Raw genomic sequence first — 21,475 nt, 5'->3', positions numbered from 1 at the left:
TTGACCTGAAAATCTAGAGGGGTCCTCTTCTACTCATAACCAACCCACATATGAAATATCATTACAATGAAGAGAATGGTTCTCGAGATATTGAGCGGACATGTGGTATACTGACTGGCTGACAGGTGTAAATCAATATGCCCCTCTTCTTTGAAGGGGGGAGCATAAAGATCCTGATTTCAACATAGTTGTTGGTTCAGACACATTCTGATATCAATTAAGAGAAATATCTATAATGGATATCCATTCAGGTCAAAATTTGAGTCAGAGGAAAATATGCTATGATAAAAACTGAATATTAAAAACTCAGTCTATACAGCTTCATTCGTTTATTTTTCGATACATATGTACAATCAACAAATATACACACTTGGTGAAAGAATGAAATTTAGCAAAGAATGAAATGCATAGAAATATATTTAACTAAAAAATGGGGGGGGGGGGGGGGGGGGTTGAACATTTAAATTGTAAAAAATAAAATAAAATAATAAAAACTTGTTTGACATGTACAAAAACCATACTTTATATGCATATAAATCTTAATCTCGCTTTTGAGTATTGACTGGGTTTTGAGATTCAGGAGTGAAAGAAAGAATATGAGAAGTAACAGTTCAGTTACACATTCTATTAACAGCTATGACGACGCCCAGGGTTATATAGTCATTCTGATTTCACATTTATCACTGACTAGAAGCAGTCAATGTCACGTTAAGCTCGTTGCAATACTGTGTACAAAGATTTGTCACATCGCGAAATCAGCAAAATTATATTAAAGCAAAAATAAAAAATGTATGATATATTTACAATGCATGATTTGAATCGCGAATTACAAAACACCACTTTAATTACAGTAATTAACAATTCACATGGGAATCATACCGATGAAGTAACCATGACTTGCGCATGGGTGATGATCTACAAAATTACAATTATTACATAAAGAGTGGGTAAATCTTCACATGCTGATATTATGTACATATATATAGACAGCGTTTGGAACCGTTACAAGTGACAACTTTCGGATATGGCCTAAAAATGGGAGGTCCCCTGACAACCTGTTGGCATGATAAAATTCTCTCACTGCTAGGGCCCCGAGCTGCATTATATATATTTCACAATTTGTGACACTACATAAAGCTGTCAAGGTCTCTACATGAATGAAGTATCTTCGAATGGGAACCAAAACAATATGCAATAATATCAATTATCATTCATGAAAGCACACGTGATACATAAAAAAAATGATTTTGTGTATTCATGATGTACCGGTGTATACAATGTATAATCGTAGTGTTATATATAATACAGTAATAAACGATAAAAATTGTCTCTTTTAGGACAATTATTTCCAAAAAAAAACAATATTGCAAGGATCTGACACAGACTGCTGAAATCATTCATATTGTATGTACGCATTTTCTTCACTGTCAAGGAATAAAATACCAAAATAACTATAGTAACAACAAGCATTCTGAAAGTATTGCATAGCAATACATAGTCCCCCACCGGAAGCAAAAATTATTGGACAGCAACAATAATCATTTCATTATGAGACCAAGGTTATGTTAAAAGGGACAATTGGGAAACCAGGATAGGAATGGTTTGAAATCAACAACTATTCGGGTACAAAGACTAGACCAAGAAAACTTCAAAGTTGATCTATAACTTGTTCTGGCAAAGCAAACATCATGATGTACTGAATATTAAATGGATATCTGTAAGCACAACAAACAAACAAAAAATTAGGAAAACTGTCAATTTATGTTATTTATCTAAGTCCAAGGGCCACAACTTAGTAAAAACTCAATGGACCGAGACAAAATTCGAACTTGATCTATAACTTGTTATGGCAAAGCAATGTACCAAATATCATATGAATATCTGCTAGCACATAATAAAAAAGTCCAGAAAACTGATAATTCATGCTATTTTTCTAAGTCCAAGGGCCATAACTTAGTGAAAAATCAACGGATCGAGATCATGCAAATTCAAACTTGATCTGCAACTTGTTATGGCAAAGCAATGTACCAAAAATCAAATGAACATCTGCTAGCACATAAAAAAGTCCGGAAAACTGACAACTCATGCTATTTTTCTAAGTCCAAGGGCCACAACTTTGCGAAAAATCAACGGACCAAGATGAAATTCGAACTTGACCTGTAACTTCTTAGGGCAAAACAATGTACCAAATATCAAATGAATATCTGCAAGCCCATAAAAAAAAGTACGGGAAACTGATTTGCAGGACTGATGTACAGACAGACGGACGGACCGCAAACCTAAAGTCCCCTTCGATTTCGTCAGTAGGGGACTAATAACCAACCTAGAGCTCCATAAAGCACGGCACCCCTTCACAAAATGACACGCCGTTCTAAACTTATCAGATCAACAAAAATGCCAGTCTTCCTACAAGTGTATTTGAAATAATTAAAAACCACATTGATATGAATTATTCTTTCCCCAAATGATCTATCATTTTCATCATAAAAACCACTACGAACACATACAATTAATGTATGTATAAGTTAACATCTATAATTGCAAGTATAATTGAAAACAGCTACCATCAACAGTACACTCACCAGTTTTAAAATCTTTCCGTGACCTACCGGTAGTTAATATTTTATGCAAAAAAATTAAACCTGAAACCATTCCCAACCCAAACCTTTATGTCATTAAGTGAAATGCAAAAGCATTAAAGAAGGTGATGTACATTTACTTTAGAGATTCATGACAGTGAATTCATTTTAATTTGAAAATATGCGTTTCCTGAAGAATGTAGAAGCATGCAAGTCACAAAATCGCCATTGCTATTGTACTTTTACCGTTTACATTTTGATGACGTAATCTTCTTTCCAGCATCAATAGATGACAACTCACTGTTATACATAAGTTGAAAATGGGCGGCCTAAATTATCTTACACTAAGCAAATATGAAAATATCCTAACATGAGGCACCTCAAAGGTTGGAAAATCACTAACTGGAGTTAAAACATGACACTTCAAACGATCAGTGAAATATGTACACATCGGTTAAATTCACAGCACCATACAGTCTAGTAAGTTTGTTGTTATGCGCTATCTGATGGCGATGCCTTAGGATTAGGAGTCTGAAAAAAGACAAAACCCAGATATATTAGAATGGTTAGTTACACTTGTATAAAAGATTTCATCTATAAACGTAATTAAGAATTACAAAGTCACAGAGAGATCATTGGCTCAGTATGTAGTTAATGAGCTCAGGAGCATTTTATTTTATGATTGGTTTTGTAATTAAAAGGATCGAGTAAAGTAGCTTTGTTTTTAATATTCATTTCAACAAACTTGAATCCCCTTCACCTAAGGATGGTTTGTATCAAGTTTGATTGAAATTGGTTTAGTGGTTCTGGAGAAGATTTTCCTATATATCAGCATGTAAACCTTTGACCCCCTTATGTGGGCCCACCCTATCCCCGGGGGCCATGATCTGATCAAATTTGAACCTAGTTAAAATAAGGAAGCTTTCACTTAAATCTCCACTCTTATGATCCCGTGGTTCTTGAGAAAATATTTAAAGATTTCCCAATATATTCGTATGTAAAACTTTGATCCCCTATTGTGGCCCCACCCTACCCCCAGGGGTCATAGTTTTAATAAACTCAAATTTCCATTATCTCCGGAAGTTTTCATGTAAATTTTAGCTTTTCTGGCTTAGTGGTTCTTGAGAAGAAGAGTTTTAAATGACCCCACCCTATTTTGCATTTTTGTGATTATCTCCCTTTCAAAGGGGGCACGACTCTTCAAACTTGAATCCCCTTCACCCAAGAGTGCTTTGTGCCCAGTTTGGTTGAAATAGGTTTAGTGGTTCTGGAGAAGATGAAAATGTGACAAGAGGCCCATGGGCCACATTGCTCACCTGAGTCACTTTGGCCCCCATTCGAAGATTTCCCCTACATATTCGCATGTCAATGTCCCTATGGTGGCCCCACCCTACCCCTGAGACCATGGTTTTTACAAGCTTGAATCTGCACTATGTCAGGAAGCTTTCATGCAAATGTAAACTTTTTGGGGTTGGTGGTTCTTGAAAAGAAGATTTTAAAAGATTTTCCCTATATATTTGACGTAATAACTATGTAAAACTGGCCCAATCCTACCCCCGGGGCCATGCATGATCTAAACAAACTTGAATCTTCTTTACACCTGAAAACTTTCAGGTAAATCTCCACTCTTATGACCCAATGGTTCTTCAGAAGATGACTTTTAAAGATTTCCCTATATATATTTGCATGTAAAAAAAAATATCCCCTATTGTGGCCCCATCCTACCTCCTGGGGCCATGATTTTAACAAAATTAAATCTTCACTATGTCAAGAAGCTATCATGTAAATTTCAGCTTTTCTGGCTCAGTGGTTCTGAGAAGAAAAGTTTTAAATGACCTAACCCTATTTTTGCATTATTGTGATTATCTCACCTTTGGAGAGGGACATAGTCCTTCATTTGAACAAACTTGAATCACCTTGCAACCAAGGATGATTTGTATTTAATTTGGTTGACATTGGTCCAGTGGTTCTGGAGAAGAAATCAAAAGTATGAAACTTTTACAGACAATCGGACAGACGACGGACAACGGGTAATCAGAAAATAGCTCAGGTGAGCTAAAAGTTTACGACGGCGCTGCCGCCACTGACAGACAACGGACAAACTTTTATCAGAAAAGCTCAGGTGAGCTAAAACCACGTGATAATTATCAATGATGACGTTCTGCATCTCTGTGACCGCTTTCTCACCATATGTAACGACTCAACTATTTCTGTAACAGGTTATGGAAATTGATGAGTATGATCTGACCACTTTCCTCACGTAGCTTGACTTTATCGTATATACATGTACAAAAATGTCGCGTATCTGGCACGGTGACATAAACTGTTGTAGAATGACATGACGGGGCTGGGTGGTTCCTGGAGTGTTTGAAATACTCACCGTATACCAGTATTTCAGAAGACTCACCGTATACCAGTACTTCTGAAGACTCACCGTATACCAGTACTTCAGAGAACTCACCGTATACCAGTACTTCAGAAGACTCACCGTATACCAGTACTTCAGAAGACTCAGCATATACCAGTACTTCAGAAGACTCACCGTATACCAGTACTTCAGAAGACTCAGCATATACCAGTACTTCAGAAGACTCAGCATATACCAGTACTTCAGAAGACTCAGCATATACCAGTACTACAGAAGACTCACCGTATACCAGTACTTCAGAAGATTCACCTCATACCAGTACTTCAGAAGACTCACCGTATACCAGTACTTCAGAAGACTCACCATATACCAGTACTTCAGAAGACTCACCGTATACCAGTACTTCAGAAGACTCACCGTATACCAGTACTTCAGAAGACTATCTCTATCTATCAGATGGGGCTCGGATTCCATAACATGTTTCGGACAAGGTCTGTGGTTAGTTTCTAAATCGGCCACGTCTTCTTCATTTAGAAACATATCTTCATCTTCTTCAGTTATTTTCAGATCCTTACAAGCAAATCCTTTTTTGCAGTCGACTTGTTCATGGAATGTGGTGGTAATTTCGTTGATCATGTCTTCCACAATTGACCTTATACTCTTTGTTTCCACTTCTTTCAGCTTGATATTTTTAGCTGGTGTAAATACTTGTAACTGGATTGAAGTTTTGCTTACAGCAATAGCGATGTTATGGTTGCCACCTTCAGTACTATAAAAGGCAGCATTTTTAAAGAACAGATCGTCTCGCATTGAATCCCATTTCTGGAAACAACTAACGACCAGGCGATAAAAGAAGAAATGGGGCAGGTAATTTTCAAAATAGAATATAAACACAGGTGTCTTGTTTCCTGCATCAATGCTTTGCTTGTGACCTTCTTTAAGATCCTTCTTGTTGATACTAGGAATGTAATAGTATGTTGTATCTTCATGTGCTACATGTTTTTTCTTGTGACTCTTTTTTTTCACTTCTTGGGACTTTACCTTAGCCAGTATCCCGAGCTTTTCCATGTATGGCATAACTGCCATTTTGTGTTTGATGTAAGATTCACCGTCATTTTTCTTCCATATTTTACATAAAGTCGTATCAGACAATTTGCCGGTTTCCATGAAAACGTCCCATTCCTTTGGCCTCCCAAAAACATGTTGCACATGCGTTGGATCCGTGATAGTAGTTTTAAAGGCATCTACAAACCATTGGACATCCAGAATAATCATATCTTGAAGCCCCTCATCTGAGAAGTAGATGATTTGCCCTATTTCCTGATAAAACCGAAGCATGTCATCCATATCATCCTTATTTGAAAATTGGATGGAATCCATTTTCCACAAGTCCTCTCTTTTGAGAATTTTTTCTTTCTTTTTTTCGTGAACAATTTCCTCGAAATACGACCATTGAATTGGAATTTTTTCTCCCCAGTGGGCAAGACTCGTTGCTGTCTGAACAATACATTTCCTGACTCTATCGATGATATCTTCTTGTTCTTCAGAGAGATCTCCAGGTGGACATTCAACTTCGAAATACCTTTCAGTTGAAATATGACTTTTTAATGTCTGCTCTTTAGGCAAGCAATTTTCCAACTCTGCATAAAATTGATCATCGATCTTTCTACGGTTGGTAGTATTCTCGGGTTTTCTCACCTATGTCAAAAATAATGATATTTATAATTAGTATTGTAAAATATGTACCTGAAAGATTAAACACAATTACATCCAGCTAATGCCAGTGTTATAGAGCCAGACTTCCCTCCATAGTGAGACTTCCCCCGGAAGTCTGGCTCTAGAGTGAGCTTTCCCCCAGCATAATTGCTCTAGAATGAACCCTACCCCCAGGGGGGAAGACTCACTCTAGAGCCAAAACACCCCCTTGAGGTCTCGCTCTAGAGGGACACTCCCGCTTTCATCCCCTCCTGCGCAAACTATGAAATAAATTTTAATTTATCGGACAGGGAATTACCTACCTACCTAACCTCTCTACCTACCTACCCGAAGTTGTACAAGCATAACCAATATTTGTACGCAGATGAGAAGAAACATAAATTCGAAATTTCCTCATTTCATTTTTCAAACTTCTAAAACTAACCAAAGCATAGGTATTGTGTGGGTCAAAGTTCAAGGTCTATGGGTCAAACAAAATGACTTAAGAATTCCAATGTGTTTTATTCACCGTTTTCTTCTATTAAGTTAAAGAACGACTTAAGGAGGTATGCTACACCAGAGAAATTTGATATGGATGAAAAGTGGAGGATATGTATAACAATATTTTGAAATTGTAAACTTTCAAATTTACTTTATTTAGTCAAAAAATGCAGCTTTAGTAGAAAGCAATCTGAGAAAAATTTAAAACCCATGCTGGACCCGAACACACGATCTACAGTTTAGCAGTGGACGTGCTAACCTACTGAGTTACTCAGCTAGGTGAGAATTCGTTAATGATTAGACAATTATTGCTGATATTTATATTTTCATCCATGTTTTAAAAGGAAGTCAGTCATTATGATGATGTAGAGTACTTCCTTAAGCAAAATCATTCAATGCCCTACTGAAAAAGGTCTTGGTATCTAAACAATTTCCATAAAGTGATAATAGTTTACCAGGAATAAATGAAAGGGGAAGTCCTGCTATGGAAGGAAGTCTGACTCTACAACTAGTGATAGAGTAGGTCTTCCCACGGGGAAGTCTGGCTCTAGAGTGAGACTTCCCCGGGGGTTCTCCTGCTCTAGAGTGAGACTTCCCCGGGGGTTCTCCTGCTCTAGAAGGCTCACTCTAGAGCCAGGCTTCTGGGGAGAAGTCTCATTATGGGGGAAGGCTCACTCTACAACACCGGCACTCCAAACTACAACTAAATGCATTCTCTTTATTGATTTATCAATGATTTTAAGCAGAGTTTCTCATTTTAGAAAATGCAAATTCTATCCTTCCTGTGTCATGCCTTCATTTCTTTCGAGTTTAGTAGACAGGGAGATACAGCTGTATACACATTTTACGCAATTGAATTTTTGGAGCAAACACCCAGAGTGAAGAATTCAAAATGAATTACATACTGGCTGCTTCTGCAACAGACGTCATGTGTGACTGAATTAAACATTTCAACTGTTTGACGTAGATATTCCGTGTTTTCACCCTGAATGACAATAGTGTAGCCTATCATCAGAAGACAACAAGATGTGTTTATGACACATCATGCCCCCAGTGGCAATAAAGAAACATTCCATTATCACCTACATATGGTGGATTTAACTCAACTGATTTGATAACCAAAATCATGGTAATGTTACAGGGGTTTCGACAGTTTTGTTTAACGTCAGTAGTTTGAAAATTTCATGCTCATTATAATAATCTATTTACAAATCTAATCTGTCATCAGGTCGAATGCATGTAAATGTGTACTTTCCTGGCTTAGTGGTTCTTGAAAAGATTTTCAACTTTGATCCCCTATTGTGTCCCCACCCTATCCCCAAGGACCATGGTTTTAACAAAATGGAATCTGTACTATGACAGAAAGCTTTCAAGTAGATTTGTGCTTTCCTTGCCCAGTGATTCTTGAAAAGATTTTTAAATGGCCCCATCCTAATTTTGTATTTTTGTGATTATATCCCTTTTGAAGGAGGCATGGCCCTTCATTTGAATAAATGTGAAAGTCCTTCACAAAAGGATGCTTTTTGCCAAGTGTAGTTGAAATTGGCCCAGTGGTTCTGAAGAAGAAGTCAAAAATGTAAAACAGTTTACAGAAGATCAAACAGACGGACAGACGACGGAAAACGTGATCAGAAAACCTAACTTGATCTTTCAGCCCAGGTGAGCTAAAAAGGGTGTGAAACTTCATTTGAACAAACTTGAATCCTCTTTACCCAAGCATGCTTTGTGGCAAGTTTGGCTGAAATTAGTCCAGTGGTTCTTGAGAAGAAGTTGAAAATGTTACAGGTTTATGGACGGACGGTCTGACGCCAGACAAATATGACCAGAAAAGCTGACTTGAGCTTTCAGCCCATGCGAGCTAAAAAAGTCTTCACACAAGGAATGCACATTATGTGAACCCTGTTACTCAGCTCTCAAAAGTTATGACCAAGGTAAAAGTTTTGGAGAGACAGACAGGACAAAAAAACCCAATATATTCTTTGATCTTTGATGTGGGGTACATTGTATAAAAATAGCAAAAAGTGATATTATTAAATTTCCTTATGCATCCAGATTCTAGCGGATATCTTGTATATAGCCACCTGTCTTAATTTCTCGTTATTTTGCTTGTTTAATGTCACAATACTTACGATTGTTTTGAAACAGGACGCTAGGTTTGTCCCTTCTGTAGGTAGCTGAAAAATAAGCATTTCACTATAAGATTCAACACATCTACTGGTAAACACAAAGAATGAAATCCTATATTAGGTATGGTTCTCGTGAATTACGTACATTTGACACATGGATATGTACTTGAATTCAAACTTGAAACACCATGTTTATCGGGAATCTTTTGGGGAAGAAGACTCGGTTTGCACTCGTATGACTCATGTATATTGTATTTTACATCAGAATTGAGTCATTATGTTACATTTACATCTGAGAGATTGTTTTATCAATCCGAAATGAAAAGCACATGAATTTAAGTTATTGCAGAGAAAGAATGAGCACATTCATTTTCATTCCATTAACATGCAGCATTTCCAGATGCGTACATAATTATATGGTCAGCACTAGGCGTGTTTCGTGAAGAAAGTTTTTGAAAGACAGGCTGTTTTCATTTCTATCTCTACAACTGTAGTTTTTGTAGGTACATAATATATTTAATCGATTTAAAAAAATTCTCATAGATCAAAATCTATCATAGAAATCAGAGCATGTGTACCATACCTTCAATGCCGTGGTGTTGGAAATTTATTTATTTCCCCCCATAAAGCAAAATGTATTTTTTTAATAAGATCATTGAAAAATAAATGAAACATTATGGGGTTCAATTGAAACATTATGGGGTTCAATTGCCAGATCAATGGCTTGATTCACTGATATAACAATACATGTATGGATTTCAAAAGACAGAAGTTGTATCACTGATTTTATTTTTGCATGAATGGAGGGAGTACTTTCGTTTGATAAAAGTGTGATGACAAGCTATTCTCCTTAAATAAGTGACATCTTACATTTTCTGTTTCTAGTTGGTCCCTGTGTGATGCAATTAATATCACCGGATTTGCTCCCGCATCTTCCCCGTATTTTTCTTTCATCTTTTTGTCGTCACAGTAGGTTTTGATGGATTGCAACCAGAAAACAAAGTATTCTACAATAGCCAAAATTTCTGTTACGATTTGCCAGTGAATGCTGTTCTTCATCGTACAAAATCAGATACTGAATATGGTAAACATCAAACAAAAAGACATACATATTTGTAAGTATTGTATTTGTACAAATCAATACCGAGAAAGCTCGCGCTATAACAAGTGTAATGTGGATGTTAAAACTTTCCCTAATAGCTTGTGGTTCTAGCTCCAGGGACATAAAAATTAGCTAACATTTGATCTGCGTTTATAATAACCCTTTCATCATATGCTTTTTGCATAAAAGTAAGACTTTTTCATTTCAATCTAATTTTGTCATGGTGCTGCATACAATGTATTGATTTTTATTTGTGCAAAACATTTGCTTTTGTTTAATTAACTACTGAATGAACTTAAACATAAAGTCCTAAGGGGTTTTATCTGCAGAGGTGATTAGCTACTGAGAAATAAGTTGATGTTACAGGGGTTTAAACACTCCTGTTTAAGGAGGTACTCTACATCGTCATAATGACTGACTTCCTTTTAAAACATGTATGAAAATTCAAATATCAGCAATATTTGTCCATTTGTTTAAAAAAACATCGCCTTGCTGAGTACCTCAGTATGTTAGCACGTCGACTGATGAATTGTAGATCGCAGGTTTGAGTCCAGCAGGGGTTTTCAATTTTTTTCAGATTGCTGTCGACTAAAACTGCATTTTTTGACTAAATAAAGTAAATTTGAAAGTTTTCAATTTCAAAACTATTGTTGTACATACTCACCACTTTTCATCCATATAAAATTCCTCAAGTGTAGCATACTACCTTAAAGCCAAAATTTCGCAAATTCTATGGTCGTTGAAACGATCTAATTTACCATTAGAAACTGTCATTAGGTCAATGCTGTCTGACGTGTTTCATACCAATTCTTTACACACTGATTATGACTAGGGATTACTCTGTTTACCTTATCAAGACGCAATACTCACGGCGGGTGTGACCGGTCGACAGAGGATACTAATTTCTCCTAGGCACCTGGGCCCATATTTACTAAAGTTCGTGACGTAGACGTAAACGTAGGATTTACGTCTGACTTAAGATTAGAGTTACGTACTCATAAAATGGTATTCACAAATCCGTTCGTAGCCGCAAACGTAACTTACGATGTACGATTGCACTTACGCATGCGCAGTGGCTATTTTCACTTCGAAGCGTAAAAATTGTGAATTTGCTCATTTACTTTGAATTCCCTGCGCTACCGCCGCATTATGGCGAAAAAGAACACAGAACTTTGTGAAAAAGCAACGAATTTCAACGTATACGTATACCTGCCAACGGCATGTCGATCAACTGTTCCAAATGGAAGGTTCATCAAATTTAACGCATTTGACTTGTGCATGGATCTGCGATGCTGTAGGTGTTCAAAAAGAAGTCGGCATGGACTGACAAGTAAGTTAAGTTGTTTGTGTAGTAATAATTAACCTTAAATGTTTTACCACTGACTACTCGTCACTAGGCCTATAAATAATGTTAAATTGACTTCAAGGGGATTCAGTACATGACATACATCGCAAACTCACAGTCCCTTATTCATTTTGTTCTCAACCTATGTAGCTGCTATAATGCCTGGATCTTAATTTCTAAATAGTGAGCACATATACACATGTGTTAGTTATTTACAATTTTATATGTGCCCACTATTAACACATTAAGACACAAGCTCATTTGTGTACTTGGTAACTTCAAACTTTTATCCCATTTTTTTTAAGTTCATGACTGGGACAACATCAAAGCAGTATCATAGCTACCTGTACACAAGTACGCACATGCTTTCACATCATTTCGCAAAAAGAAAAACAAGAATATTGGTGAAAAATGAATCTAAAATATACATTATAAATACAGGCACTAATTCTAAAATGTGTGATTTGTACGTGCCTCTCTATTGCATGGTTATAAAATATGAAAATTATTATTGCTTTAACAATATATACTCTGGGCGAACAGGTAGATAGGGTGAATGGACTCGGTATCAGATGAGAACAGTTACAGTCTCTTTTAGCATTGATCATTTCAATTATTGCTTGTGCACATCCATGTGCAAAACTTTCAGAAAATATTGTGAAACAAAATCGCATTCAAATACAGTTGTACAACTGTGTGAAGTCAGTGTTAATTTATTTAATGTAGAATAACATTGACTGTATATTAATTGGAGATATTAGGTGTGATATACATGTAACATGCACTAGATATCCAAGTTAGCTGACCTCTGTTATTTTTCGAAGGGTCATAAAGGTGGTCAAGAAATAAATTGCCAACAGACAGCAGCATTCCTTGATTTAGATGCATTTCTCCTCATGTCCTCTCCTGAAAGATTTTCCATGATGCCTCAGGGTTAGGATTGGGATGCAAGATGTACAGTACATATATATGATGTAAGTATATCCACTGTTTGTACACATTTAATCATTTCTGTACTTACAAAGTTTTAAAAAATCCAAAACAAATTATGGTACATGGTACATGATGTAATGATTTTTGTAATGCATTGATGATTAAATCCTTAGGCAAAGATTTAAGAACATAAATTTATGAGTTTTTATGATCAAAGTTTGTCCATTTTGCATGTTTTGTACCTGTCTGTCTAAGCACATCTTCGCCTTTTTGGCAAATAGAAATTTAACCAATCTAAGGACATACACTATGTTTCTTTGAAATTATTTTTTATCTCCTCGATATTAAAAATTCTTGCATGATTTCCAAAATAATAGCTGTAATTTTGTCACCAAAATTTGAAATCAACACTCAATAAAAATTGCTCTATATTATATATTTCTGATCAGTAATAACACATGTATTCAGTTATTTGAAACACCTTTTAATGTCAAAGCAAGCAAATGAATATATGTAATTTTGGTGATTAAATAATTATTATCTTGCAAGCCAATAATTCTTCTTTATATATTTCTTTACACTAAAAGCAGTTATTAAATGTACTTTTATTAGGTCACCTGAGTTTAATCAGTAACCTATTGCAATTAGTTTTCATTCGTCGTGCGTTAACCATTGAACATTTTTAACTTCTTAATAACTACCAGTCCAATTCTTTTCAAATTTGGTATGAAGCATCATTGGGACAAGGGGGACCAATTTTCAAAAATCTTCTTATCAAGAAACACATATATAAGAAAAACTAAATGCATAGTGATGTAGAGCAGGCAGGCCTCTACCAAAATTGTAAATTTCATGATCCCCGAGGTAGGGGTTTTGACCCCAGGGCGGGGCAAATCTTGTTATATAGTGTTTATGTGTATAAAACACTTAAATTAAATCTTCTTTCATGCTATTGATACTAAATTGAAACTAAATCGATAGAGCAGATAGTCTTTTACCAAAATTGTAAATTTGATTTCCCCCAGTGTAAGGGTTTTGACCCCAGGGTGGGGCCAAACTTAGTATATAGTATTTATGTGTAAGTTTGCTGATACTGTATAAAATATAAATGCAGAAAAGGATGTACAAAAAATGGTGAATTTCACAACCCAGGGTTATGACTTTAAGATGAGTCCAAATTAGCATTTTTTGATGTTTTCATGACTTGTGAATACACCTATTTAAAGCCTTTCATCAATGTATGCACTTTGAGGGATGTGAAGTTTTAAGAACACATCTTGTTTTATACTGTTGCTGAACATTAGAATATAATTAGCTTAGATATTTAGAACAGGAAATTTTTTCTAGATTTCATAGTCCATGGAAGTAATGATACTTTTCCACTAGTATTCAGGTGACCGATAAGGCCTGTGGGCCTCTTGTTAGGTTTCTGTTGTTTTTTTGTTTTTTTTTTTATTTTACTAAAGAAATATTTTTATTAGTCAGTAATACATATTTCTTTGCCATTGGGAGATTTTGAGAGATAAAAATGGTTGCCATCACTTTCACAGCAAATATGCCCCTTCAAATTTATAATGTTGTACTACCATGTATTATATGTCAGCCTGAGTAGCTCAGTGCAAAGGTACCAGGTTCAATACTCAATTGTGCTAAAGATTTTTCTCATCTTTTTTGCTACAGTAAAATCCCATTCATATACCTTACTGCAGTACATATCAGCTGATTTTACATTTTTACTTGCCACAACCAGGAACTATCAAACTATGTTAACTCTAGACTAATTAAACCTGAGAATTTTGTAGAAAGAAAATAGAATGCAAGTGAATTGTACCTGAAATGTCACAAAAAATTATTTTTTATTTATAAACATGAATGACCTTAACTGAAACTTACCATTCTTGGTTAAAAAGTATTTTTTTCTGGTTTGGAAAGAAGCCATTTCATTACAAGGGGAATGGTTAATGAAAAAATACTAAAGTTGACCTTGGGGTCATTTGAAATCTTTTTCTTAATATGGGCTCTTGGGTTATAAATCATTAAGATTAGAAATTGTAGGTGATACTTAATGATATCTTCCCAGATATGGTGTACGGTAGATGAATATTCTGTAAATAAAATCAGTACTATCACAATTTTACAGTTTATTTAACTAACAATTATGTTGCATGTATTTTTCAAGCCTTATGAAATTTGATTGCAGTGTAATGACAGTTGTTTATTTAAATCAATGTAATACTATTATTTTTCTAGGTCTATGGGTACATTGCTGTAATGTCCTGAAAAATCTTTTGCGAAACCGAGAAATGTTCATCTTCCATTGCCATGATTGTGTAAAAGGACGAGCAGAGGAATGATTCAAAAATATATGGCAGGATTGAGAATCTAACCCATGACCCGTAGTCTGGTACTCTACCCACTGATCAATCCATGCTGATGGTCCATCTGCTACATTGATGTCATCTTATATATTTATTTATTCATTTATATCATATGGACATTTAAAAATTGACAGTAAAATAAAAAAAAGTTTGATATTCAGCAAAACAGAATTTGTTACAATACATGTTTAAGAAATTAAGTACATGTACATGCATTGTTATGCATACAATTATGTACATGTAATTATATTTGTTAATAGATAAATATTTAGATGAATTTTCATGTTGTTATTGATATTGACATGTACATGTATTACTTCCATTTCTAGAATGATCTTAACATCTTGATATTAAAAAGATGACATAATAAATAAATCTTAAATATTTGTCAACAAAGTTGTCTGGTGGGTTAAAATTTGTAAAGAGGAGCATTAGTACATATGTCGGTTTAATGTGAGAAGCCTTCAGAATGAACTTTTATCAGTGAGATTTTTGTAAATTGGTGGGTGGGGGGGGGGGGGGGGGGGGGGGGTGGGCTTCAACAAAATAATATGTATGTTGAAGGCATCATCCTTGGAGTTTGGTAATATATACTGCAAAGACTTTACCTAGCTGATCACATATAAAGGTCAATTACATACAAATCATGAATGGTAGAAAGATTCATATATATGCATTATCAATGAAGGTTTGACTCCTGTAGGATTATAGTTAAAAGAAATGGCACTCTGAAAGATTGAAAGTCTACACATGACTACACTAGTAGGCATCACAATTGCTCTCTGAAACAAATTACACAAAATTGTATTCTTGGAATGAAATGCATATCTTTTTTTTTTAAAGAAATATTTATTTAGAGGCTCTTTTCCCTGTTGTGTAAGTTACAATGTAACAAATAGTTATTTGGACTACCAATATTTGCTTATAACCACAAAGTAAAGATCACATATCTATAAGTAAAAATAGTTTTTCTATAGCTGTCGATCACCATGTATTCTTGTACACACAGTGACTCTCTTTTCAAATCTAAAACATTGCATGTTTGATTGCATATATGTACATTAAGGTAGTACTCTACATCGTCATAATGGCTGACTTCCTTTAAAAACATGGATGACAAAATCGATATCAGCAATATTTGACTTTTCCTTTTCCATTTAAATACCTAGCCGAGTAGTTCAGTAGGTTAGAATACCGACTGCTGAACTGTAGGTCGCAGGTTCGAGTCCAGCAGGGGTTTTAAATTTTTTTCAGATTACCTTCTACTAAAACTGTATTTTTTGACAAAATAAAGTAAATTTGAAAATTTTTAAATTCAAAATATTTTTTGTATATATCTAACACTTTTCATCTACATCAAATTTCTCTGGTGTAGCATACCTCCTTAATTCCACCATGTTTGGAAAATTAAAAAAATGTATTTCCCTGAAAGATGCTAGACCTACCCTATATAATAGATAAATGGCATTTTTTTTAAAATAACCTGCATGACTAAAATAAAAAGCTTCCCAATTATTTCTAAAGGCAAGGTTAGATCCACCCAGTCTGATTAAAATCAAATTTCGCACTTTGCTCGATATCCGGACAGCGACTGTCCGTATATCGAGCGAAGTGAGAGGTTTGATTTTAAATCAGACTAAGATCCACCACAAGGTAAATTAGATCGGGCTCAAAATTTTGAGAATTGTCAGATGATCTCAAAGAAAACGATAATCTGAATAAATACAATTAATTTGTGTATTACTAACCAGCTTATATGAATCTAGAGGGTTTGTAAGGTCTTTACGCAAGAAATTATCGATAAAAATGACAAGTCGCCATTTGCTTCGTTTATTCTTAAAGTTACGATCAGCTTACGTGTACTAGTATAGCACACGTAGAGTTACGCTTATTTCTGACGTAAATCTACGTCTACGACTGTTAGTGAATACCGTCCCACACGTAAACGTACGCTACGTCTAGATTTACGCTACGTTTACGTCTACGAACTTTAGTAAATATGGGCCCTGATCCCACCACTAGTACATGTATATCTCAAGATCCGTGTTTGCCCTACTCTTAATTTAGTATTCTTTATAGGTATTATGAGCTAGATCACTGTTTGTTATCTTCATCTTTTCATTCTAATATGTGAATCTACACTGTAAATATATGATTGACTAACTTCAATATTGACAATTTGACGATTCCTAAGGAAAACTTACCAGATTCATGAAGCGATATCGCAGAACAGGAATATTGAATCTCATTTTTCTTCTTCGAATTATTGCAACATTAAAATTATCCAATTTCAGAGAAATCGAATTTCTCAGAAATGGCTATAAACCGACATTATCCTTTCAGATACATATTGTAAATGTACTTACCTTCATAAGTCCAATTTTCGAACAGTGATCCGATTGGGTTGTGCCTCTCTGGATTGTATGCTATGTCTTTTAGATTTTTTGACATATCAATGACCAAGAGATAAAACGCCCTTCTGGACAAATAGATTTGATGACAGGCATAGTAAGCCACTTGACCAGCGAAATCTGTCATGCTAATGAGTCGTTTATTCTCATGCAGATTAGCTGTAGTAGCGTCTTTGGAATTCTTTCCAGATTCATTATCCTGTTTGAAATCTGAATATAACATTTTATCTATTAATGATGGTCAATCATTCATAAATTTATCGAACGTCAAAAAAGCTGTATCAATTACATATGTAATAGGACAATTAAAATCCACCTTCTAGGTTGTCTGCAATTATTTCAAATATGTCATCATGGACTTCGAGGCCAATTGTAGTTTCAGTAGGAGTTCTCACATCCTTTGTCTTTTCCCGTTGAAGTCTTCTTAAAATGGTCGTCTTGCCTGCCCCAGCACACCCAACAATCATGCCTCTAGCACGAAACATCTCTATGCTGCCTTTATGAAAATTGTGCACAAATCTCCTTTTTGCATCGTCACTCCACGAGATCACTTCTTGAGGAATGCGCACTGTAATGTTATTGATAATTTAAATTATTATTTCTTCTGCATGAAATGGATTTCGGTACTGTTTATGAAACCAAAGATATAACATACCTATTATAAATTTCACTTACATTGTTTACATATTTCATCGTGAATATGAACATCCTTAATGGTCGCATGAGTCAGGATATTGACATTTAATTTCTGAATCAGGTTTTCAGTATATTCTTCTGGCAAAATCAGACAATCTTCATCTGGTCGACTTTTGTACCCTGCTGTTCTGAAATACTGTGCTGCATCTTTTGAAAGTTTGTCCTCCGTCAGTAGACAATAATGCATGATGCACTGTAAATGACTACTGTCCAGCTGCCTGAATACATCTACAAATATTCGAAAATAGTATAATATAGTTTTCATTGTTCAAACTCAAGTACATTGTTGGGATTCAAAACATTCATTGCATTTTCTAAGATTACCTATTTACATCTTTTCAATTATCAATGTTAAACTTACAACCATTTGTCGTCATTGACTTCATTTCTTTCATTTCGTCTTCGGTAGATCCACACCTCCCATTTTTCTGGGTGTATTTTTCGATGAAGAACAGTTGGAATGCGTCGAATAGCATGGGAGGCAAGAACAGACAGATTTCTTCCTCATGTCTTTGGTAGTCAGGAGATCGGAAATACTTCAATACAAGATCCACTTTGTTTTTCTGAAAGATCCAGCGAATTGTCTCCTTTGTGTTTTTGTTCTGCATGAAAGCCCACAGTGTCTCTAACATGACTTGTTCAGAAGCAAATGTAACCTCGTCGTTTTCTTCGGTCACAGTCAGACTGTTGAGATCGGAAGCCACTCTTTTGTAGTCTTCTACGGTTATCTGGTCCCTGTACCTCATCAGTTTTCTTATATCTTCTAACAGCTGTACATGTGTTTTATCCTTCCAACAGATTTTATTGTCCTCACTCATAAGTATTGCATAGTGTAAAAAACGCCTCATATCCTTATCCTCGAAATGGCTGAAAGTCTCTATGATAATGATATAAAGTTGCTGAATTATCAATGAAATAGGGAACTTTACAATGGTAGGACTCTGCTATTTTGAACTACTTTCAGAATGAGTTTAGAATGTATATATTGCATCGCTGCATAAACACAATTAGGGGAGGAGTGTATTTTGGAAGCATAATGTTAGGAATCTATAAGTGTCTAGGTTTGCAATATGAGGAACAAAAAAGTACTGTAATTAGTAAAATCCTTCAAAACCATTTATTATGCAGACTATTCAATGCTTTCATCTTTTTATATTCCTCATATGATGCAAAAGACCCTGAGCATTACTTTCTTTATTTCCATACATCTATTTACAATGTATTAATCTATTTATATATATAAATATAGGTTTTCCATGCTAAGTTAAAAGGTCACATGTGTGACAAAGTTCATATCCAGAAACATAAACAAATTAATTAAGTAGTTTTAGATTAATTTAAGTACAAATGTAGATCATTCCTTTAATTCGCCCATCATAGGTGCAAAGATAACAGGAAACTATTTATTTAGATCTTAAAAATGCCTGACCTGTTGAATAATTTTTGGGAATTTTCTCCATGATCTCGGTTTGTGTAATCACTAGTCTGTATGTCCCTTCTTCAGGAAAAATGGGATAAACGATGTTCTTCATTTTGTCGACCTTCTCGTCCCGCCCTCTGTCCTTCTCAGTCTTTATGTTTGGTCCCACAAGACGAAGAGCTTCAAGATCTGCCGACGTTATAGAAATGTAGCAAGAAAATGAAACATGTAAACACATAGCTACAATGGGGAGCTCATGGTCTACCCAGAGGATAAACGCTTAGAAAAAATTCACGCACACTGCATGGACGCTTAGATGCAACATGGGCATCGTTAAAAACAGAGCAATTTTGTTAAGAAATAATAATCTTACGAATATTTGCAACGCCCTCAAAAGGCGTGTTGCCTTCTTTCCAAGTAGCCTTGTATGATCCAGAATCCTCTTCACTTGTATTGAATATGTACAGATAAAAGTGATTTTCATCCTCCCCCTCTCCACTGATCTGGAGATATTTGTCTGAATTATCAGCAAAATCTATATCTTTGTCATCTTTCATCCATTTGATATGTGATGGAGGCTGGGTGCCAGTCACGCGGATCCTCAGGTCGTTCCCATATTGTCTCATTAGAACTTCTCGAACATTTCTCTCGCCTGTTTATAGAATGATACAGACATTAGATAACGAATTGCTCATCAATATAATTTTATTCTTTCTTCAATAGTTTATTCACAGTTCTATTTTCAGCTTTAGAAATCAATATTTGATGATATCAGAATCAGAAATTTCAAACGTTGTATTGATTTAGTCATACAAAATCATAATTACGTTTGTGGTGATCTTTTACATTCATAGATGCTGCAATACTCGGCCATTCTATTTCTGTTAAAATGATCGCAAAATATTAGAAAATCTCTCTAGTTATTTCTAATGTCAATGCTGATATGATACTTTGTGCAAAGTTTGACAATATTTCAGTCATATCAATTTTGCTATGGCATTTCAAAATTGAATAAGTTTCATCATGGCACTAGTATTAGCACATATGTCCGTTGAAATTAAGAAATGGATTTGTATCTTTTTATACATTTTGCTGTTTTTCAGAATAGACATATTATAACAAATAACAACAATATAGGTATATTTTAGAATCTTGTATTATAATACTCTAAGGTTACCCTACAAAATAACACTAATATTTGTTAGAAAGCATGCATAATTTAGAAAGCTGGGAGGAGACATAAAAATAACCATCGATGGTTCCTACATTGTATACTGTAATAATGAATTGACATTGCTGACAGTGTACACAAAGGACCAATCTAATTAAAATCAGATCCCAGGATACGCTCACAATTGCTATAATATGATCTAACATAACCCCATTGGGGGGTCATGTCCACATGACCTTTTGCTTGTAATATTCATGAGAACTGTCAGCCAGTCAGATTGCGCCGTACAGACAATGATGGCTATTCAGGTGGTTCCCAACAATTCATAAACAAGTTGCTGTAATCGCTCTCCCACGAAGTTTATTGTACGCTATAAAATTGTTGTTCTCACATAAGGAATTCTAAACTTTCACAATAATGCCGAATCCATTCCGTTCATACAAACAACAAAACGTGCACCCAAATTAAATTTATTGTGAATTGCGATTTATGTATGAATAGGGATGGGTACGATTTGAATAGTTTTCAAGATGGTTTTCTTAATTAACCGAGGAACATAACGCCAGTTGACGTAAACGGTGCATTGTGACGTCACCTGTAACTGTGATGTGTTTTCTTTAAAACCAAAAAATCGCAGCTATTTTCTTTGAATTGTAAACACCGACGATTTCAAAGTCGACGTGCTGATTGGCTGATATAAAGTTCATCTGAACATGACCCCTAATCAGGTTATGTCAGATCTTCTTACGC

General features: G+C 35.2%; 1 protein-coding gene across 10 annotated transcripts in view; it reads right to left on the bottom strand.

Moving 5' to 3' along the window:
* Positions 1-314: 314 nt before the first annotated feature.
* LOC125673654 (uncharacterized) overlaps positions 315-21,475 on the bottom strand; it is a 41,894-nt gene continuing 20,733 nt past the window's right edge. For 9 of the 10 annotated variants that reach the window (XM_056159172.1, XM_056159167.1, XM_056159169.1 and 6 more), the window contains 10 exons: positions 20,382-20,435; positions 19,928-20,206; positions 19,564-19,743; positions 18,496-19,011; positions 18,114-18,362; positions 17,755-18,006; positions 17,394-17,648; positions 10,140-10,276; positions 9,273-9,317; positions 315-6,645 (listed from right to left, as the gene is read on the bottom strand). In XM_056159172.1, the coding sequence (XP_056015147.1) occupies positions 5,215-6,645; positions 9,273-9,317; positions 10,140-10,276; positions 17,394-17,648; positions 17,755-18,006; positions 18,114-18,362; positions 18,496-19,011; positions 19,564-19,743; positions 19,928-20,206; positions 20,382-20,435 (3,398 nt within the window). In that variant the 3' untranslated portion in view covers positions 315-5,214. The remainder of the gene's footprint in view (positions 6,646-9,272; positions 9,318-10,139; positions 10,277-17,393; positions 17,649-17,754; positions 18,007-18,113; positions 18,363-18,495; positions 19,012-19,563; positions 19,744-19,927; positions 20,207-20,381; positions 20,436-21,475) is intronic. The other variant, XM_056159174.1, reaches the window with a different exon arrangement.

This window comes from Ostrea edulis, chromosome 3, assembly GCF_947568905.1.
Source record: "Ostrea edulis chromosome 3, xbOstEdul1.1, whole genome shotgun sequence".
NCBI classification, from domain to species: Eukaryota; Metazoa; Mollusca; class Bivalvia; order Ostreida; family Ostreidae; genus Ostrea; species Ostrea edulis.
Note: the sequence above shows the minus strand (reverse complement) of the source record. Positions and strands in the feature narration are given on the sequence as shown.